Source organism: Corvus cornix, chromosome 11 (genome assembly GCF_000738735.6).
Source record: "Corvus cornix cornix isolate S_Up_H32 chromosome 11, ASM73873v5, whole genome shotgun sequence".
Lineage (NCBI taxonomy): Eukaryota > Metazoa > Chordata > Aves > Passeriformes > Corvidae > Corvus > Corvus cornix.
Window position 1 is genome coordinate 1,556,754 of NC_046341.1, and position 14,307 is coordinate 1,571,060.

The following is a 14,307-nucleotide window of genomic DNA, read 5'->3' on the forward strand; positions in this document are numbered from 1 at the left end:
CTCCGCCCCCTCCCCACACATTCCTTGGGGGGTGCAGGTGTCCCAGGGCACCCCCAGGTGCTGCCAGCACAGGCGGGGTGGCCCTGGCGGGTGGCACCAGGTCCGTGGGATGTGGTGCCTGGGGGCAGAGCCATGGGCAGGGTGTGGGTGTTGGGATGCCAGGGCTGGGTCCCCCCTGGGGCTGGGGGTGTGGGGCACCCCTGTGCCCTGTCGCCCTCCCCATCACCTCCCAGTTCACCCTGCCCTGCTGCACTGGGTTCACTGGTGCTCTGCCCACTGTGCAGGGGCTGAGGGGTGTCCCACAGCTGGGCATCGCCCATGCGTGTGCCTCTATCCCTGTGCCCCAATTCCCAACATCCCAGTGCCCTGGCTGGGAACAGAGCAAGGACTGTGCCAGGGGTTGTTGGCTTTTATTTGCAGCATTAAATAGCACTAGAGAGGAGACAATAAATAGCTTTTTTGGGGGGAATAAATAACCAGCAAGCGCCAGGGCAGCACTCACAGGGTCTGGCCGGGGGGGCCTCGAGCACCGTGGGGCGATGCTGGCCCCGGAGTCGCAGCCGTGGCCAGGGGTCAGCAATAAATAGGGGGTACAAAAAGCCCCCCGGCAGCAAGGCTTATAAATAACTCATAAATAACGAGGGGAGGGGACACCCTGGCGGGGTCGGGTGCTCTAAAACAAGCACGGGCGGGGGCCGGGCGGTGACACGGTCACGCTTCGGGGCGGCGCGGGCTCAGCGCGCCGTGCGGGGCAGGACGCAGGTGCAGCCCACGGGCACTCGGATGTAATCCACCTCCAGCGCGACCAGCCCCAGCCCCGCGGGCCGCGGGCAGGGCTTGCGCCGCAGCACCAGCATGGTCTGGTGGATGGTCACCGAGTTGAGCGACGTCGTCTCCCGGCCGGTCTTCACGTCCACGCAGCCGCTGCACAGGCACTCGGCGAAGGCCAGCTTGCGCGGGTAGCGGTTCTCGTCCTCGTCGATGCTGCGGGGACACGGCGACACCTTCCCTTGTGCCACCGGCTCTTCCCGACTGGGATCAGCCGGTGGAAAGGGCGGGGGAAGGGACAACCGAGGTGTCGGGGCGCGGCGGGCACTCACCGGTAGCGCCACGGGGAGATGGAGCGCTCGTGGGGCTCGCTGCGGAGCCCGGCGCGCAGGGACAGCGCGGGGCAGGCGTGCGGGCGGTGCCGCCGCAGCCGCCGGGCCTCCAGCCGCTCCAGCGCCGGTACCAGCTGCACCGGGACGTGGCGGTCCCAGCGCAGGCTGCGGCCCAGCAGCTGCGCCGGGGGCTCGTCCTCCAGCTCGGCCCCGCTGTAGCAGCGCACGGGCGAGTGGGCAGAGGCACCCGCGGGCCGCCGCAGCGCCCGGCACTGCCCCAGCACCGCCAGCACGGCCAGGGCACCCAGCCAGCCCTGTGGGGACAGCAGAGAGCGTCAGCGAGAGCCGCGGGGACAGGCACACAGCCCCAGGGACACCCACGGGGACAGTCGCACCCGGCCAGGGGGGTTTGACGGGAAGGGACCCAGCACAGCCCTCCCCAAAATGTCAGTGTGCACCCCCACGGCACCTGGGGCGTGGGCATGTGTGTGTCTATAGATCTATATATCACCCATCTATCTATCATCCATCTATCTATCTATCTATCTATCTATCATCTATCATCTATCTATATCTATCTATCATCTATCTATATCTATCTATCATCTATCACCTATATATCTCTATATATCTATTTCTATATGTCTCTGTATGTACAATCTATATCTGTATGTCTAGATATAGTCTATCTTTTTATCTGTAAGTAGATATCTATATATCATCTCTGAATCTCTACGTATCTCTATATCTAGATAGGTATATATCTGTTTTTACCTTTATCTCTCTCTCTATGTATATCTGTATCTACATCTAGCGAAATATATTACCTCTATCTTTCTGTCATCACTATCTCTATCTATATCTTTATATATATATATCTGTAAGTCTATACCAATATATCTCTATATCTATCTCTCTCTCTCTCTCTCCGTATATATCTATATCTATATATTTCTAGGTGTGTCCCACCCCTAGAAAAATAGCACACACATGTACATACATGCACGGACGCACACAATGTCCTCCACACTCACACATGCATATATATATACGTATAAACACACACACACACATATATATATTTATATATATATGTATACATACATACAGAGAGAATACACACACACACACACATATATATTTATATATATACAGAGAGAATATATATATGTATACATATATACAGAGAGAATATATTATATATATATAATATATATAATATATATGTATTATATATATTTTATATATCTGTATGTGTATATATATGTATTATGTATTTTATATATATGTATATATATGTATGCATATATACAGAGAGAATATATATATAATATATATAATCTATATATATGTATTATATATTTATATATATATGCGTGTATATATATATGTATTTTATATATTTTATATATATGTATATATATTTGTACATATATAGAGAGAATATATATTATATATATTATATACGTGTATTATATATATTTTATATATATATGTATGTATATATATGTATACATATATACAGAGAGAATACACGCACACACATATATATATGTACAGAGAGTATATATATATATATATATATATATATATGTATGTGCCCACACACAGTACATGCACAGAGGTATCACACCCTCCACCCCAAAAGCCCAAAAGGTGGCACAGGTGTGCAGGACGTGCACACACCCACACACCCACACCTATATACACACAGGGGAAAAAAGAATAGATATACACACATACAGAATACAGAATATATATACACACACAGACACTGAAAGAATACACACACACACACACACACGGAGCTGCACACACACACACACACACACACACGGAGCTGTACACACACACACACAGGGGGCTGTACACACACAAGGAGCTGCACACACACACACGGAGCTGTACACACACACACACACACACACACACACAAGGAGCTGCACACACACACACGGAGCTGCACACACACACACACACACACACACACACACGGAGCTGTACACACACACACACAGGGGGCTGTACACACACAAGGAGCTGCACACACACACACGGAGCTGTACACACACACACACACACACACACGGAGCTGCACACACACACGGAGCTGCACACACGCACACACACACACAGAGGGGGCTGTACACACACGCACACACACACACAAGGAGCTGCACACACACACACGGAGCTGTACACACACACACACACACACACACACACACACGGAGCTGCACACACACACACACACACACACAGAGGGGGCTGTACACACACACACACACACACACGCACACACACACACACACGGAGCTGTACACACACACACACAGGGGGCTGTACACACACAAGGAGCTGCACACACACACACGGAGCTGTACACACACACACACACACGCTAGAGAAGATGCATTTCTCTACAGACAGAGGGCCAGCACACACCTATAGACCCCCACCCCTACAGCCGGAGCACACCCCCCCACAGAGGCTCGCGGTGCCCGCAGCGCTCTGGGCATCTCTGCACACCCACCGAGAGCATCACACCCCCCCAGAGCTGTGCACACGCACAGACACGTGCACAGAGCACGGAGAGCTGTGTAAAACACAAAAATAGGTGTTATAGATAATGATATCTACTATATAATATACACGATAGTATGTACCTCATACCATATACAAACACAATATAGAATGTAGGTAATTTAATATACATAATGTGATATGTAGTATATAGTATATAGTATATAGTATATGCTATATATTATATATATCCAGCAGCACACATATATGTCCTTATATATATGTTATATATTATATATTGTATATTATGGATAATATTATATAATATACATGATAGTATGTATCTCATACAATATATAAACACAATATAGAATATATATAATTAATATACATAGTGTGATATGTATTATATATTATATATTATATATTATATATTATATATTATATATTATATATATACAGCAGCACACGTATATGCCCTTATATATTATATATAATGATATATATTATATAGTATATATTATATTGTATAGTATATATTGTATATATATATACACAATAGTATGTATCTCATGCAATATATAAACACAATATATTATATAATTAATATACATAATGTGATAGCTATAATCTATAATCTATAATCTATTATATAATATAGGGTCGATTATATATCATATATTATATAATATATGTTATATATTATATATTGTATATTGTATATTATATATAACATATTCTATATAATATATTCTATATTCTATATGTGTACATATCTCCATGCATATATAGCACAGTACACATACACACATAAATATATATTTTATATATATATGTGTCTGTATGCATAGACGTGTATATAGTTTTATATTTATTCATCTATTTATATATTTATATGTTTGATACCACCCCACAGGAGCAGCAAATGTCTGTGCACACACACACATCTGCAGGTAATCCTGTGCAGACACTGCCTGTGCATGCACACCCACACTGGCACAGAAAACACCTGTGAAATATAAGGTAAAGGATAAACGACCCCCGGAAATAGAAACAAATAATAGAAAGAAATAATAGAAAGAAAGAACCTGAATAAAGAAAATATAAATAACAAATAAATAAATATAGAACTAAAATAGAAATAAAGGTAAATACAATGAGTAAATGGAGTGGAAATAAGGATAAATAAATAAAATAAAATAAATTAGAAATAAATATAAATAGATCTATAAAATATAAAAATATAAGCATATTTTTAATATTTAAGGATGTAAAATTAACGTAACTATAAATAAATAAATATAAAAGAAGAGATAATATAAAGAAAAGGATAATGTAAAGAAATAGAGACTATAAATATCCATATAAAATGAACTAGAAAATGAACATAACAAATAAAAATAACATCGAATTGAATATGAATATTAAATCATGTCCCTGCAGTAATAAATAAAATCTGTGTGTGTTGATAGTGCACACACAGGTGGGGACAGGGACAGCACCCAACAACTCCTGTGCCCACGGCTGCCAAACACACACCGGGACCCCTCTGTGTGTGCACAGGGCTGCTCATGGAATGCGGGCTGTGATCCCACCCATCAGAGACATACAAACACATACAAACACATACAAACACATACAAACACATACAAACACATATAAACACGGATAAATACATAGAAATACATACACATACACAGAGCACTGGCACAGGTGTGCCCACCCCTGAGCTGGGAAGGCTTTGCACACCCCCACACCTGGGCACAGGTGTGCACACACAGACACACATAAATACACACACACACACACACACACTCATTAACATCCCCCCAGATATAAATACAGATAAAACCACAGAGACATAAAAACACACCCACAGAGACACAGAACCCTGCACACGGCGTGCAACACACACACACACACACGTAATAAACACTCACACAGAGCACCCTGCACATGACAGGGAGCACAGATAATGAACACACAGACACACACACAGATGTGATAAACACACACAGAGCCCTGCACATGACAGAAAACACACACAGAGCCCTGCACATGACAGGGAGCACAGATAATGAACACACAGACACACACACAGATGTGATAAACACACACAGAGCCCTGCACATGACAGAAAACACACACAGAGCCCTGCACATGACGTGTAACACACACACATCATAAAAACTCTCTCACACACACACAGAGCCCTGCACATGACAGAGAACACACACAGAGCCGTGCACAGGACATAAAACACATATAATGAACACTCTCACACACATAAAACACACGCAGAGCCCCGCACATGGCGTGTAACACACACACAAAACTCACGCACACAGAGAACCCCGCAGACGGTGTGTGACACGCACAGAGATAAAACCACACACGCACCTGATGAACACACACAGAGCCCTGCACATGGTGTGCGACCCTCACATAAAGCCCTGCACAGGACACGGCACACGCGAACACACACACGCCCCCTCCCAGCACCTCTCCCAGCCCCACATTTTCCCCTCTCACCCCCCAACATCCCCCAGGCCCCCCCAGACCCCACGTTACCATCAGCCAGATGTCGAGGGACCACGCCAAAATTTGGGGAGGGGGGGGGCGGGGGAACACGCCCAAATTTGGGGAGGGAGTGCGCCAAAATTTGGGGGGGACCCCTTGGGAAGTGCAGCCCCAGGGATGAGGCGGCCGAGTGGCAGCGCCGCAGCCGCCGCCTCCGTTTTATAGGGCCGGGCAGGTGATGTGCACACACCTGGAAACTCCAGCTCCAGGTTCCTTCCTCCTCCCCGCGGGCCGGCACTTCCTTCTCCGCTCCACGTGTGCCAGCCGGGAATACGGGCGCCTCACACCTCCAGAATTTTAGGAGGGAGGTGGGAAGGGGCGTCCAGGGCTGCCCTGGTGACACGGGACGGGCATCCCCCAGGCCGTGCCCTGTTGCGTCACCCGCACCGTGAGATCACCACAACATTCCCGGGCAGAAATCCCAAATTGGGCAACCTGGGAAGAGCTGAGGGACTGTCATCACCCCCTGCTGGGACTCCTCGCTCCAGAATGGCCCCGCGGCCTCCAACAGCACCAGGGGGATGCTGGGTTCATACTGGGAACAAGGACCAGGGCTGGAGGATGGGAAATCCCAGGGACCCCAAAAATTATTCCTGAAACGAGAGGGGTTTGTCAGGGGCAGCCCCAGATACCCCCCACTAACACTTCACAGCAGTAGGACACTGGGAACAAGGAGCCTGGGAGATCCATTGGGACATTCAGGGCCCCCGAACGTCGTTCCCTAAATTAGGGGGATTTATCAGAGGGACCCCTCGATGACACCAGGCAGGGCAGAGGCTGCAGAGCCCCCCCAGTCACACACCAGTGGGATACTGATTTCACACACTGGGTGCTCCCCCAGGAAACAGAGCAGCTTTTCCATATCCACAGAGCTGCTCAGTCCCAAAAACCCCCAAAGGGAGGGGAGTACAGACCCCTCCCTGCCCCCAAGGCAAGGGAGATGCAGAGAAGAGCAGGAAAAGGAAAAACTGGTTATCAAAATATTTTATTTCAGGGAGATCCCTCCAAAAAAAAAAAAAAAAAAAAAAAAAAAAAAAAAAAAAAAAAAAAAAAAGAAAAAAAAAGAAAAAAAAAAAAGAAAAAAACCCAACAAAAAAATAAAAGGAAAAATCAAAGGAAGAAGGACCCTCCTGGCAGACGGACATGCCCACAACACCTGCAGGGCTCCTGGGAAATCAACTGAACCGATCCCCTGCTCCAAAGAAACGACAGGTCATTCCCGAGGGGACTGAGGCAGGAATATATATATTTTTTTCCTGGGGGAGGAGGGGCGTTGCCAGCAGTTCACAGCAGTTTTCGGCTCTCTCGGCACACGGGACTAGAACTGCATTGCTGAAGACACTCAACACACAGCAGGGCTAACTAGGAGAATACAACTCGAGGCTAGCAAAGAGGAGAGGGGACACAGGAGAAGTGGGAGCACCCCACAGGGCTGGAGTCCTCTGTGCAGAATTTACACGGCTCCGGAGCCCTCCCGGAGCCATTCGTCGCGGGCCTTCCCGGCTGGACAAAACTTCCTTAATTTTTTTGTTTTGTGTGGGTTTTTTAAAAAGAACCGCGGCCAAAATGAAGACAGGAACTGCAAAATCCCAAAGCAGCCGCTTTTTCCACTATTTATAAAAACATCAACAGTCACTACGGGGCACGGCCCACTATACTTTTCCCGGGATTTTGGCCCGTTTGCGGGCGATGGCGTCTTCCACCGCCTTGAGCTGCTTCAGGAGCTCCTCCCGCCGGGACAGGGTGCTGGATTTGCTGCCCTTGGCGGCCGCGGGGCCCGGCTCCGAGCCCTTGCCCGGGACACTCGTGACTTTGCTGGAGCTCTTGGACTGAGGGGACAGCTGGCGTTTCCTGCAGGGAGAGAGGGAGATGGGAGTGAGATGAGCTGGGAACAGCCCAAAGGCATCGGCTGCACGGGAATCCAAGGTGCAACTGAGCCCCACTGTCCACACTAAACCATACTGGAATCATGGAATTTGTGTTGGAAAGGACTTTAAAAATCATCTCTTTCCATGGGCAGGGACACCTTCCACTGTCCCAGGCTGCTCCAAGCCCCAGTGTCCAGCCTGGCCTTGGGCACTTCCAGGGATCCAGGGGCAGCCCCAGCTGCTCTGGGCACCCTGTGCCAGGGCCTGCCCACCCTCACAGGGAGGAATTTCTCCCGAATTCCTGAGTTAAGCAGAGTATCAGGAAGTGCCACATGTAGCACATCGTTCCAGGAGCAGGTGGGAGAAAGAGGTTGGAGAAAGGAGGCCTTGGGTTGAAAACTGGCTGAAAGAGTAAAAAACCAGCTATTCCACAGGGATTCCCAGATTCCCAGGATTAAACTCGGCGCCAGCTCGTGGCTGCAGGGAGCAGCTCCCTGTGAGACACAGAGGGGAGAGGAGCCCTGGAGCGTCCCCCCAGTCCCAAATCCTTCAGCCCCTTCCCTGTGATGTTTGCCCCCAGAGATCGTCGGAGAGGTGGAAAAAGGCAAAGCAGCAGCATCTGCTGAGGGCAGGGAGGACTGAGGGAGCTCCAGGTGTGTCCCTCATGTTCCACAACCCTCCAGCCCCCGGAGCCACACAGCCAGCCCTGCACTGGGACATTCCCAGTGCTGCAGCGGGCACAGCTGGGCTGAGCTGGTCACTGGTCAGCTGCACGGGAAGGTGCAAAGGCAGGGCTGTCCCTGCCCTGCCCCGTGCAGGGGACACCCTGAACACAGCACAGCAGCAAGGGGAGCAGCTGGGGGTGTGCCAGGCTGGGAAAAGGGGAATCGGGCACTCCTGTCCAGGAGGAGCTGGGCAGGGGAAAGGGGTTGTACTCTGTTGCTCGTTAACAGCACGCTAATGAGCTGCAGGGGCACGGGCTGAGCTCACTCCTGACCCACTTGGCTGCTGGTGCTCCTGCTCTTCTCCCAGCAGCAATGGCCCAGCTGGAGGCTCTGCACGAAGCCCTGGCACCGCTGGCACCCGCCCAGGCAGCTCCGTGTCCTTCATGTGTGCTCCACGGCAACTGGAACTGCCGGCCTGGGAGAGCCTGGGAGGCGCTGGGAGCGGGGCTGGAGCCCCTGGAGGAGCAGGGCTGGAGCCCCTGGAGAGCTGTGTGGCCCGGGAGAAGCAGCAGCACTCACCTGTCTGCCTGTGCGGGGGAAGGTTTCGGGTTCTGACCCCGCTGCCGCTCCTGTTTGGGGGACGAGAGTCTCCCGGTCGCCTTCCTATCGCGAGAGCCTGGCGGGAGAGGAAAAGGACATTCCTTCATTTTCCTGCTTGCCACCAAGGCACAGGTCACCCCCTGCCTGCAGTGATTGACCAGATGATGCCCCAAAAAAAGCCAAGTTCAGCAGCAGCTGGAAGAACCTCACTGTTGTGCCCCCCACACCTCAGGGGGAGCAGAGAAGCCAGTCAGGGCTGTGCCCCACGGTCACCTGGACACACCACCTTCCACTGCCCCTCCTCACCTTCCAGCTGCTGGAATAAGGCTCTTCCATGGCATTTGGTGCCTGCAGAGCTGCTGGCTCTGCCCTGGTGGCTCACAGGGTGTATTGGCTCCAGGAGGGACAGGCGAGGGCAGCTCTGCTGCTTTCAGAGCCAGCGGCACCCCCGTGTTTGTTCAGCACAGCTCAACTGCCAGGACCTGCCCCAGTAGAGCTGCCCTGGGCACTCAGGGATGCTGGGGAGCAGCTGGGTTATCCCAGGAACAGACAGGGAATTCTACCTGGAGGGCAGCCTGTGGACCTGCTGCCCTGCACTGACCTCAGCTGGAGCAGCACTGCGGGAAGCAAAGGTGCCCAGCCCCTGGTGGCAGCAGCCCCTGTGTGTGCCAGGGCAGCCCTCTGCTCCTCAGGATGCACACTGGGACAGCCCCAGCCCACAGGCCCAGGTTACAGAACAGCTGACACACTCAGGCCACCACCACTGACCAGTTTGGTGCTGGGATGCCGAGGGGCTCAGTCCCAACTCAGCCAGGGCATGTTTGCCACCGGATTTGGAGTTCCATGGCTTCGACTCCCCATCCCTGGAGTGTTCAAAGCCAGGCTGGATGGGCCTTGGAAGGTGTCCCTGGTCTTTGCTCCCTTCCAGCCCAAACCAATCTGAGCTTCCATGATTTGCTACAGCTTAAAAACTGGTAACACAGAGACAACGAAAAGCAGAGGATGACATCGATGCCTCCCTAGAAGCTGTGCTGGCCTGGCCCCGTCGCTCGTGTGTGAACCAGACCCCAGTGAACTTCAACCTCAGGCAGTCCCTCGCAGGCTGCCCTTGCAGGAGGTGAACATTGCAGGTTATTAGCACAGAGCTGCTGCTGGCTGGCACCCAGAGTCAACAGGATCCACCTACAGCTGAGCCACCAGGGAAAACAACATCACGTGGCAGCTCCGACGTCACCAGCCGCCACCTCTGGCTGCCAACTGTCCCCCACCCCCTCTGCCCCTTGGCAGCCACAGCAAAGGCTGGAGGGTGGCACTGAGGTCCCTCTCTGTGGCTGCCAGCTTGGTTTTCCCAGCTGTTCCTGCTGCTGGGGAGGATTGAGGCCCAGGAGAGCACTTGGAAAGCCCAGGTCTTTCTAAACATCCAGGGCAGAGCGGGTTGCCCGAGGTGGGGCAATCAGCTCATTTCCCGGGATGGTGATGCAGGCAGGGATTGCATCCCTGCAGCCCGCGCTCCCTTTCGAAGCACCGTCACCAGCGCCGGGGTTCGGGGCTGGCAAAACTCCGGGATGCACCAAAGGGAACTCCTGTGACTTGGAATCACGGAATGGGTGAGGTCTGGAAGAGAACTTCACATCATCCAATCCAAGCCTTAGCCCAGCACCACCATGGGCACCCCAAGTGCCACATCCCCACCTTTTTGAACACTGCCAGGGATGGGGACTCCCCCACTGCCCTGACAGTCTGTTCTAATCCTTTCTGGGAAAAAAATCTTTCCTAATATCCAACCTAAACCTGATTTCCACAGCCACATCCCAGGCCAGCAGCAGCGAGCAGGAGGCCATGGGGTGGATGAGTCAAAGCCAAGGGGTTATTTTTTTTGGAGAGGACTTCCAGGGACACAGGGGAGCCACACTAGGCACAATGTGGGCACACCTCTGCTTGCATTTCTGCAGCAGGATGGTCAATATACCCCCTTTATCTGGTGGCAATCCCACTGTGAGGTTTTGGAAGGACTGCAATGGATCTTTCCAGCTGCTGGAAAGCAGGAGCCTGGGCTGGCTGATGCCTCACCTCTGTCAGGTGACAGGTTGGCCCGTTTGGCTGGAGGAGAGGTCGGCCTCTCTTTGTCTGCTGGCTCGTATCTCTTCCTGCTTCCTTTGTCAGCTGCCTGCAATGGAATTAAAACAACAGAGCTGAGCAGCCACTTCCCTCTGGAGAGGGAAACAGGCACAGCCATCCCCTGGGATGTGCTGCCTGGCTCCTGCTAACCCTTTTCCCAATGAACTCTGCACACACCAATCCCAGCCATTCCCGAATCCACGTAGCTCCCAACCACCGGAAGCCAACAGCAACACTCCCCTGCACTGGGGCTAACGCTGCACTAATTTCAGCACAGGAACGGGACAACAGCAGCTTTTTGGGATGTTTTTTTGTCCAGCAGCACCAAGGATAGCAGATGTGAAGCAGGCATGTGGAGCCGTGCCTTTTTGCAGGCTGTCATGTATCACTGCACACTCCTCCCTCCGGAGCAGCTTCCTGCCTCTGATAAAGCCTCCTCACGTCAGAGCACAGGGAAGTAGAAAAATCTGCAGCCTCAGACTGCGCTGGGGAATTTGGGCTGGCAGAGCAAAATATCAAAAACAGGAACCTGCCCACGTGATGGGGCCAACACCCTGCCCCGGCACCAAACCCCACGAGGCCCAACTCCCCCACATGCTGCGGATTGGGATCTGCGCCGAGGGCTCCAAACCGGGGCAGCAGGATCAGTGGCAAGGGGAAGAGCCAGGTGGGCACCCTGGCAAACTGAGGCTCTCGCCACTTGCCCCTCTGGGCTCGGTGCCTGGCTGTTCCCAGCCCGCTCTGGCGTGGCACAGGAAGTGTGCCCGGAGCATCTCCCAGTGGGAAAGGCCCCGGCACACGCGGGACCTTCGAGCAAGCGGGGAAGAGCCTGGAAGCTGCAGCAGGAATGTGCCCCAGGGAAGCCGCCAACACAGTCCCAAAGTGAAGCCACCACAGGGTGTGTGCTGCCAGACTGGTTCTCTGTGCCACCCTCCAAGCCAGCCCCAGACCTTCCCGGCTGAGCTCATCCCAACAGCACTGAGCCCCAAGTTCCCCTCCCGCTGGGATGCATCCCCTGCTGCTCAGGCCCCTGGGAGAAGGGAATGCCAGCCACCAGGGAACCTCACCTTGTTCAGGAGCGTCAGTTTGATCTCCTTGTGCCCGCTGAAGCCGCCCTGCTGCGCCTGGGGGGCCGAGGGCTGCTGGCCCTGGGGCACCTGCTGGGATTTGCTTCCTGGGGTGGGCTTGGCTGATTTCAGGAGCTGAGCGGGCACATCCCGTTTCCTCTTCTCCTCTTTAGCACTGTCTTCTTTTTTTGACTTTCCTGTAGGGAGCACAGAGCACAAGTGGTGACTTGGGAATGATTCCTGTTGCCTGCTTGCCCTTTGGGCAAGAGGACGCTGCTCCAGGGATGGGAAAATCCCACAGCAGTAACTCAGCACGTGGCTCCGAGGTTAAGGGACTCAGGAAACCAGAATTTCCACAGAGAGGAACACAAAAGACAAGGAACAAAAGGCTTTTGCCACCAACTCTGCTACGGTCTGGAACGAGCAGAGGAAGAGCAACGTGATACTGGAGTTGTCCAGATTTACGTCACCTTCCAAGGGTGAAGGAGAATGGGGTGAGGGAGAGGCAGAACTGCCAGGCAGGAAAAGGGATGAGACAACCAGAGGCACAGGGATGGAAGGATGTGGACGTAAATTTGCTCCACAGCCTCACCGCACCTCTGGGCTCCTGTGCTGCCTCTGCTCAGTGATTTTCCCGGAGCCCGCAGTATTCCCAGGGAAGGATCTCTGCTCTTCCCTTCTTTTCCAAAGACTCCCTAGAGGAATAAAACCCCACCAAAGCAGGTAGCTGTACCTTTCTTCTGCTGGGCCGGGGTGGGGGAGCGGGAGCTGGCCGAGGACACGGGGCTGGCCAGGTCCGCGTACATGTCCTCGGAGTCGGCGCTGCGCACGGAGCTGCTGCTGGACGAGGCACTGGACACGGAGGAGACGCTGCTCACGCTCAGGGACCTGCGACCAACCAACAGGCAGGAAGGCAATGAGGCCTTTTTTCATTGCCAGGCATGGCTGGGTGTTGGGAAGATCAACAGGCAATGATCAGGAAGACACACAAAGGCTGTGCGTCCTGGGGTGCTGCTGGTAGGAAAAATCCCAAAGCTGTGGGATGCAGGCCTAGAAAGTAATGTTTATTTATAGCCAGGATTAGGGCAATGTGTAAACAGGTCACTGTTTGCCCAGGAAAACAAGGAGTGAAAGCAGGGAGTGCACTGGCACATCCAGGTCAGTGTTACAGCTCAGGGCAAAGGTTCCCTGGCAAGGTTTCTGCTGTTGGCACACATCGACTGTCACGACTGGCAACGACAGGGAGATGCCTCCAAGATGGGTATTTCCTACCAATGCCTACCCTGGGAAGTGTTCAAGCCAGGCTGGACAGGGCTGGAGCAACCTGGTCTAGTGGAAGGTGGCAGAGAGTCGGACTGGATGAGCTTTAAGCTCCCTTCCAAGCCAAACCATCCCACTCCATGAATATTCAGGAGCCTCTCCAGCCTGTTCCACACCCCGACCTGCTCTGCCAGCAAGGCCCAGGCTCCCTGGCTGGAAGCTGGATTGGGATGACTGAAGGAGCTGTGGCAGCTTCAGCACAGACCAACCCTCTGCAGCCTCTACCCCCTGGCACCACGATGGAGCTGAGTTCTGAGAGCTCTCATGGATTGCTCCAGTGGGGCCAGGATGAGCCAGAAACTCCTTCTCCAGGCTACCAGGAAGGCCCAGCACACCTGGTGTGGGCACACGGTGCATTTCCCACATTTCCCCCTTCCCACAGGAGCAGCACAGCAGCCCCAGGGTGCTCACACTTCCCATCCATGGCCTGGTGCTCTCTGAAGCTCTTGCATCACCCCTGGCTGAG

The 14,307-nt window shown here is 52.4% G+C and overlaps 2 protein-coding genes across 3 annotated transcripts in view; both read right to left on the bottom strand.

Annotated features, from left to right (window-relative positions):
• Positions 1 to 393: 393 nt before the first annotated feature.
• IL17C (interleukin 17C) lies at positions 394 to 6,401 on the bottom strand. The gene is made up of 3 exons (XM_039558487.1): positions 6,195 to 6,401; positions 1,101 to 1,414; positions 394 to 984 (listed from the first exon to the last, which is right to left on the bottom strand). The coding sequence occupies exons 1-3, from the start codon at positions 6,195 to 6,197 to the stop codon at positions 735 to 737; spliced, it is 567 nt and encodes a 188-aa protein (XP_039414421.1). The 5' UTR covers positions 6,198 to 6,401; the 3' UTR covers positions 394 to 734.
• A 1,028-nt stretch (positions 6,402 to 7,429) lies between these two features.
• Positions 7,430 to 14,307, bottom strand: part of ZC3H18 (zinc finger CCCH-type containing 18) — a 42,729-nt gene continuing 35,851 nt past the window's right edge. For both annotated transcript variants that reach the window (XM_039558433.1, XM_039558432.1), the window contains 5 exons: positions 13,255 to 13,409; positions 12,522 to 12,718; positions 11,407 to 11,503; positions 9,316 to 9,412; positions 7,430 to 8,054 (listed from right to left, as the gene is read on the bottom strand). In XM_039558433.1, coding sequence (XP_039414367.1) covers positions 7,856 to 8,054; positions 9,316 to 9,412; positions 11,407 to 11,503; positions 12,522 to 12,718; positions 13,255 to 13,409 — 745 coding nt within the window. In that variant the 3' untranslated portion in view covers positions 7,430 to 7,855. The remainder of the gene's footprint in view (positions 8,055 to 9,315; positions 9,413 to 11,406; positions 11,504 to 12,521; positions 12,719 to 13,254; positions 13,410 to 14,307) is intronic.

Coding starts and splice junctions, on each gene's coding strand:
- IL17C (XM_039558487.1), bottom strand. Junction 985..1,100: donor ATCTCCCCGTGGCGCTACCG/GTGAGTGCCCGC, acceptor GTGTCCCCGCAG/CATCGACGAGGACGAGAACC.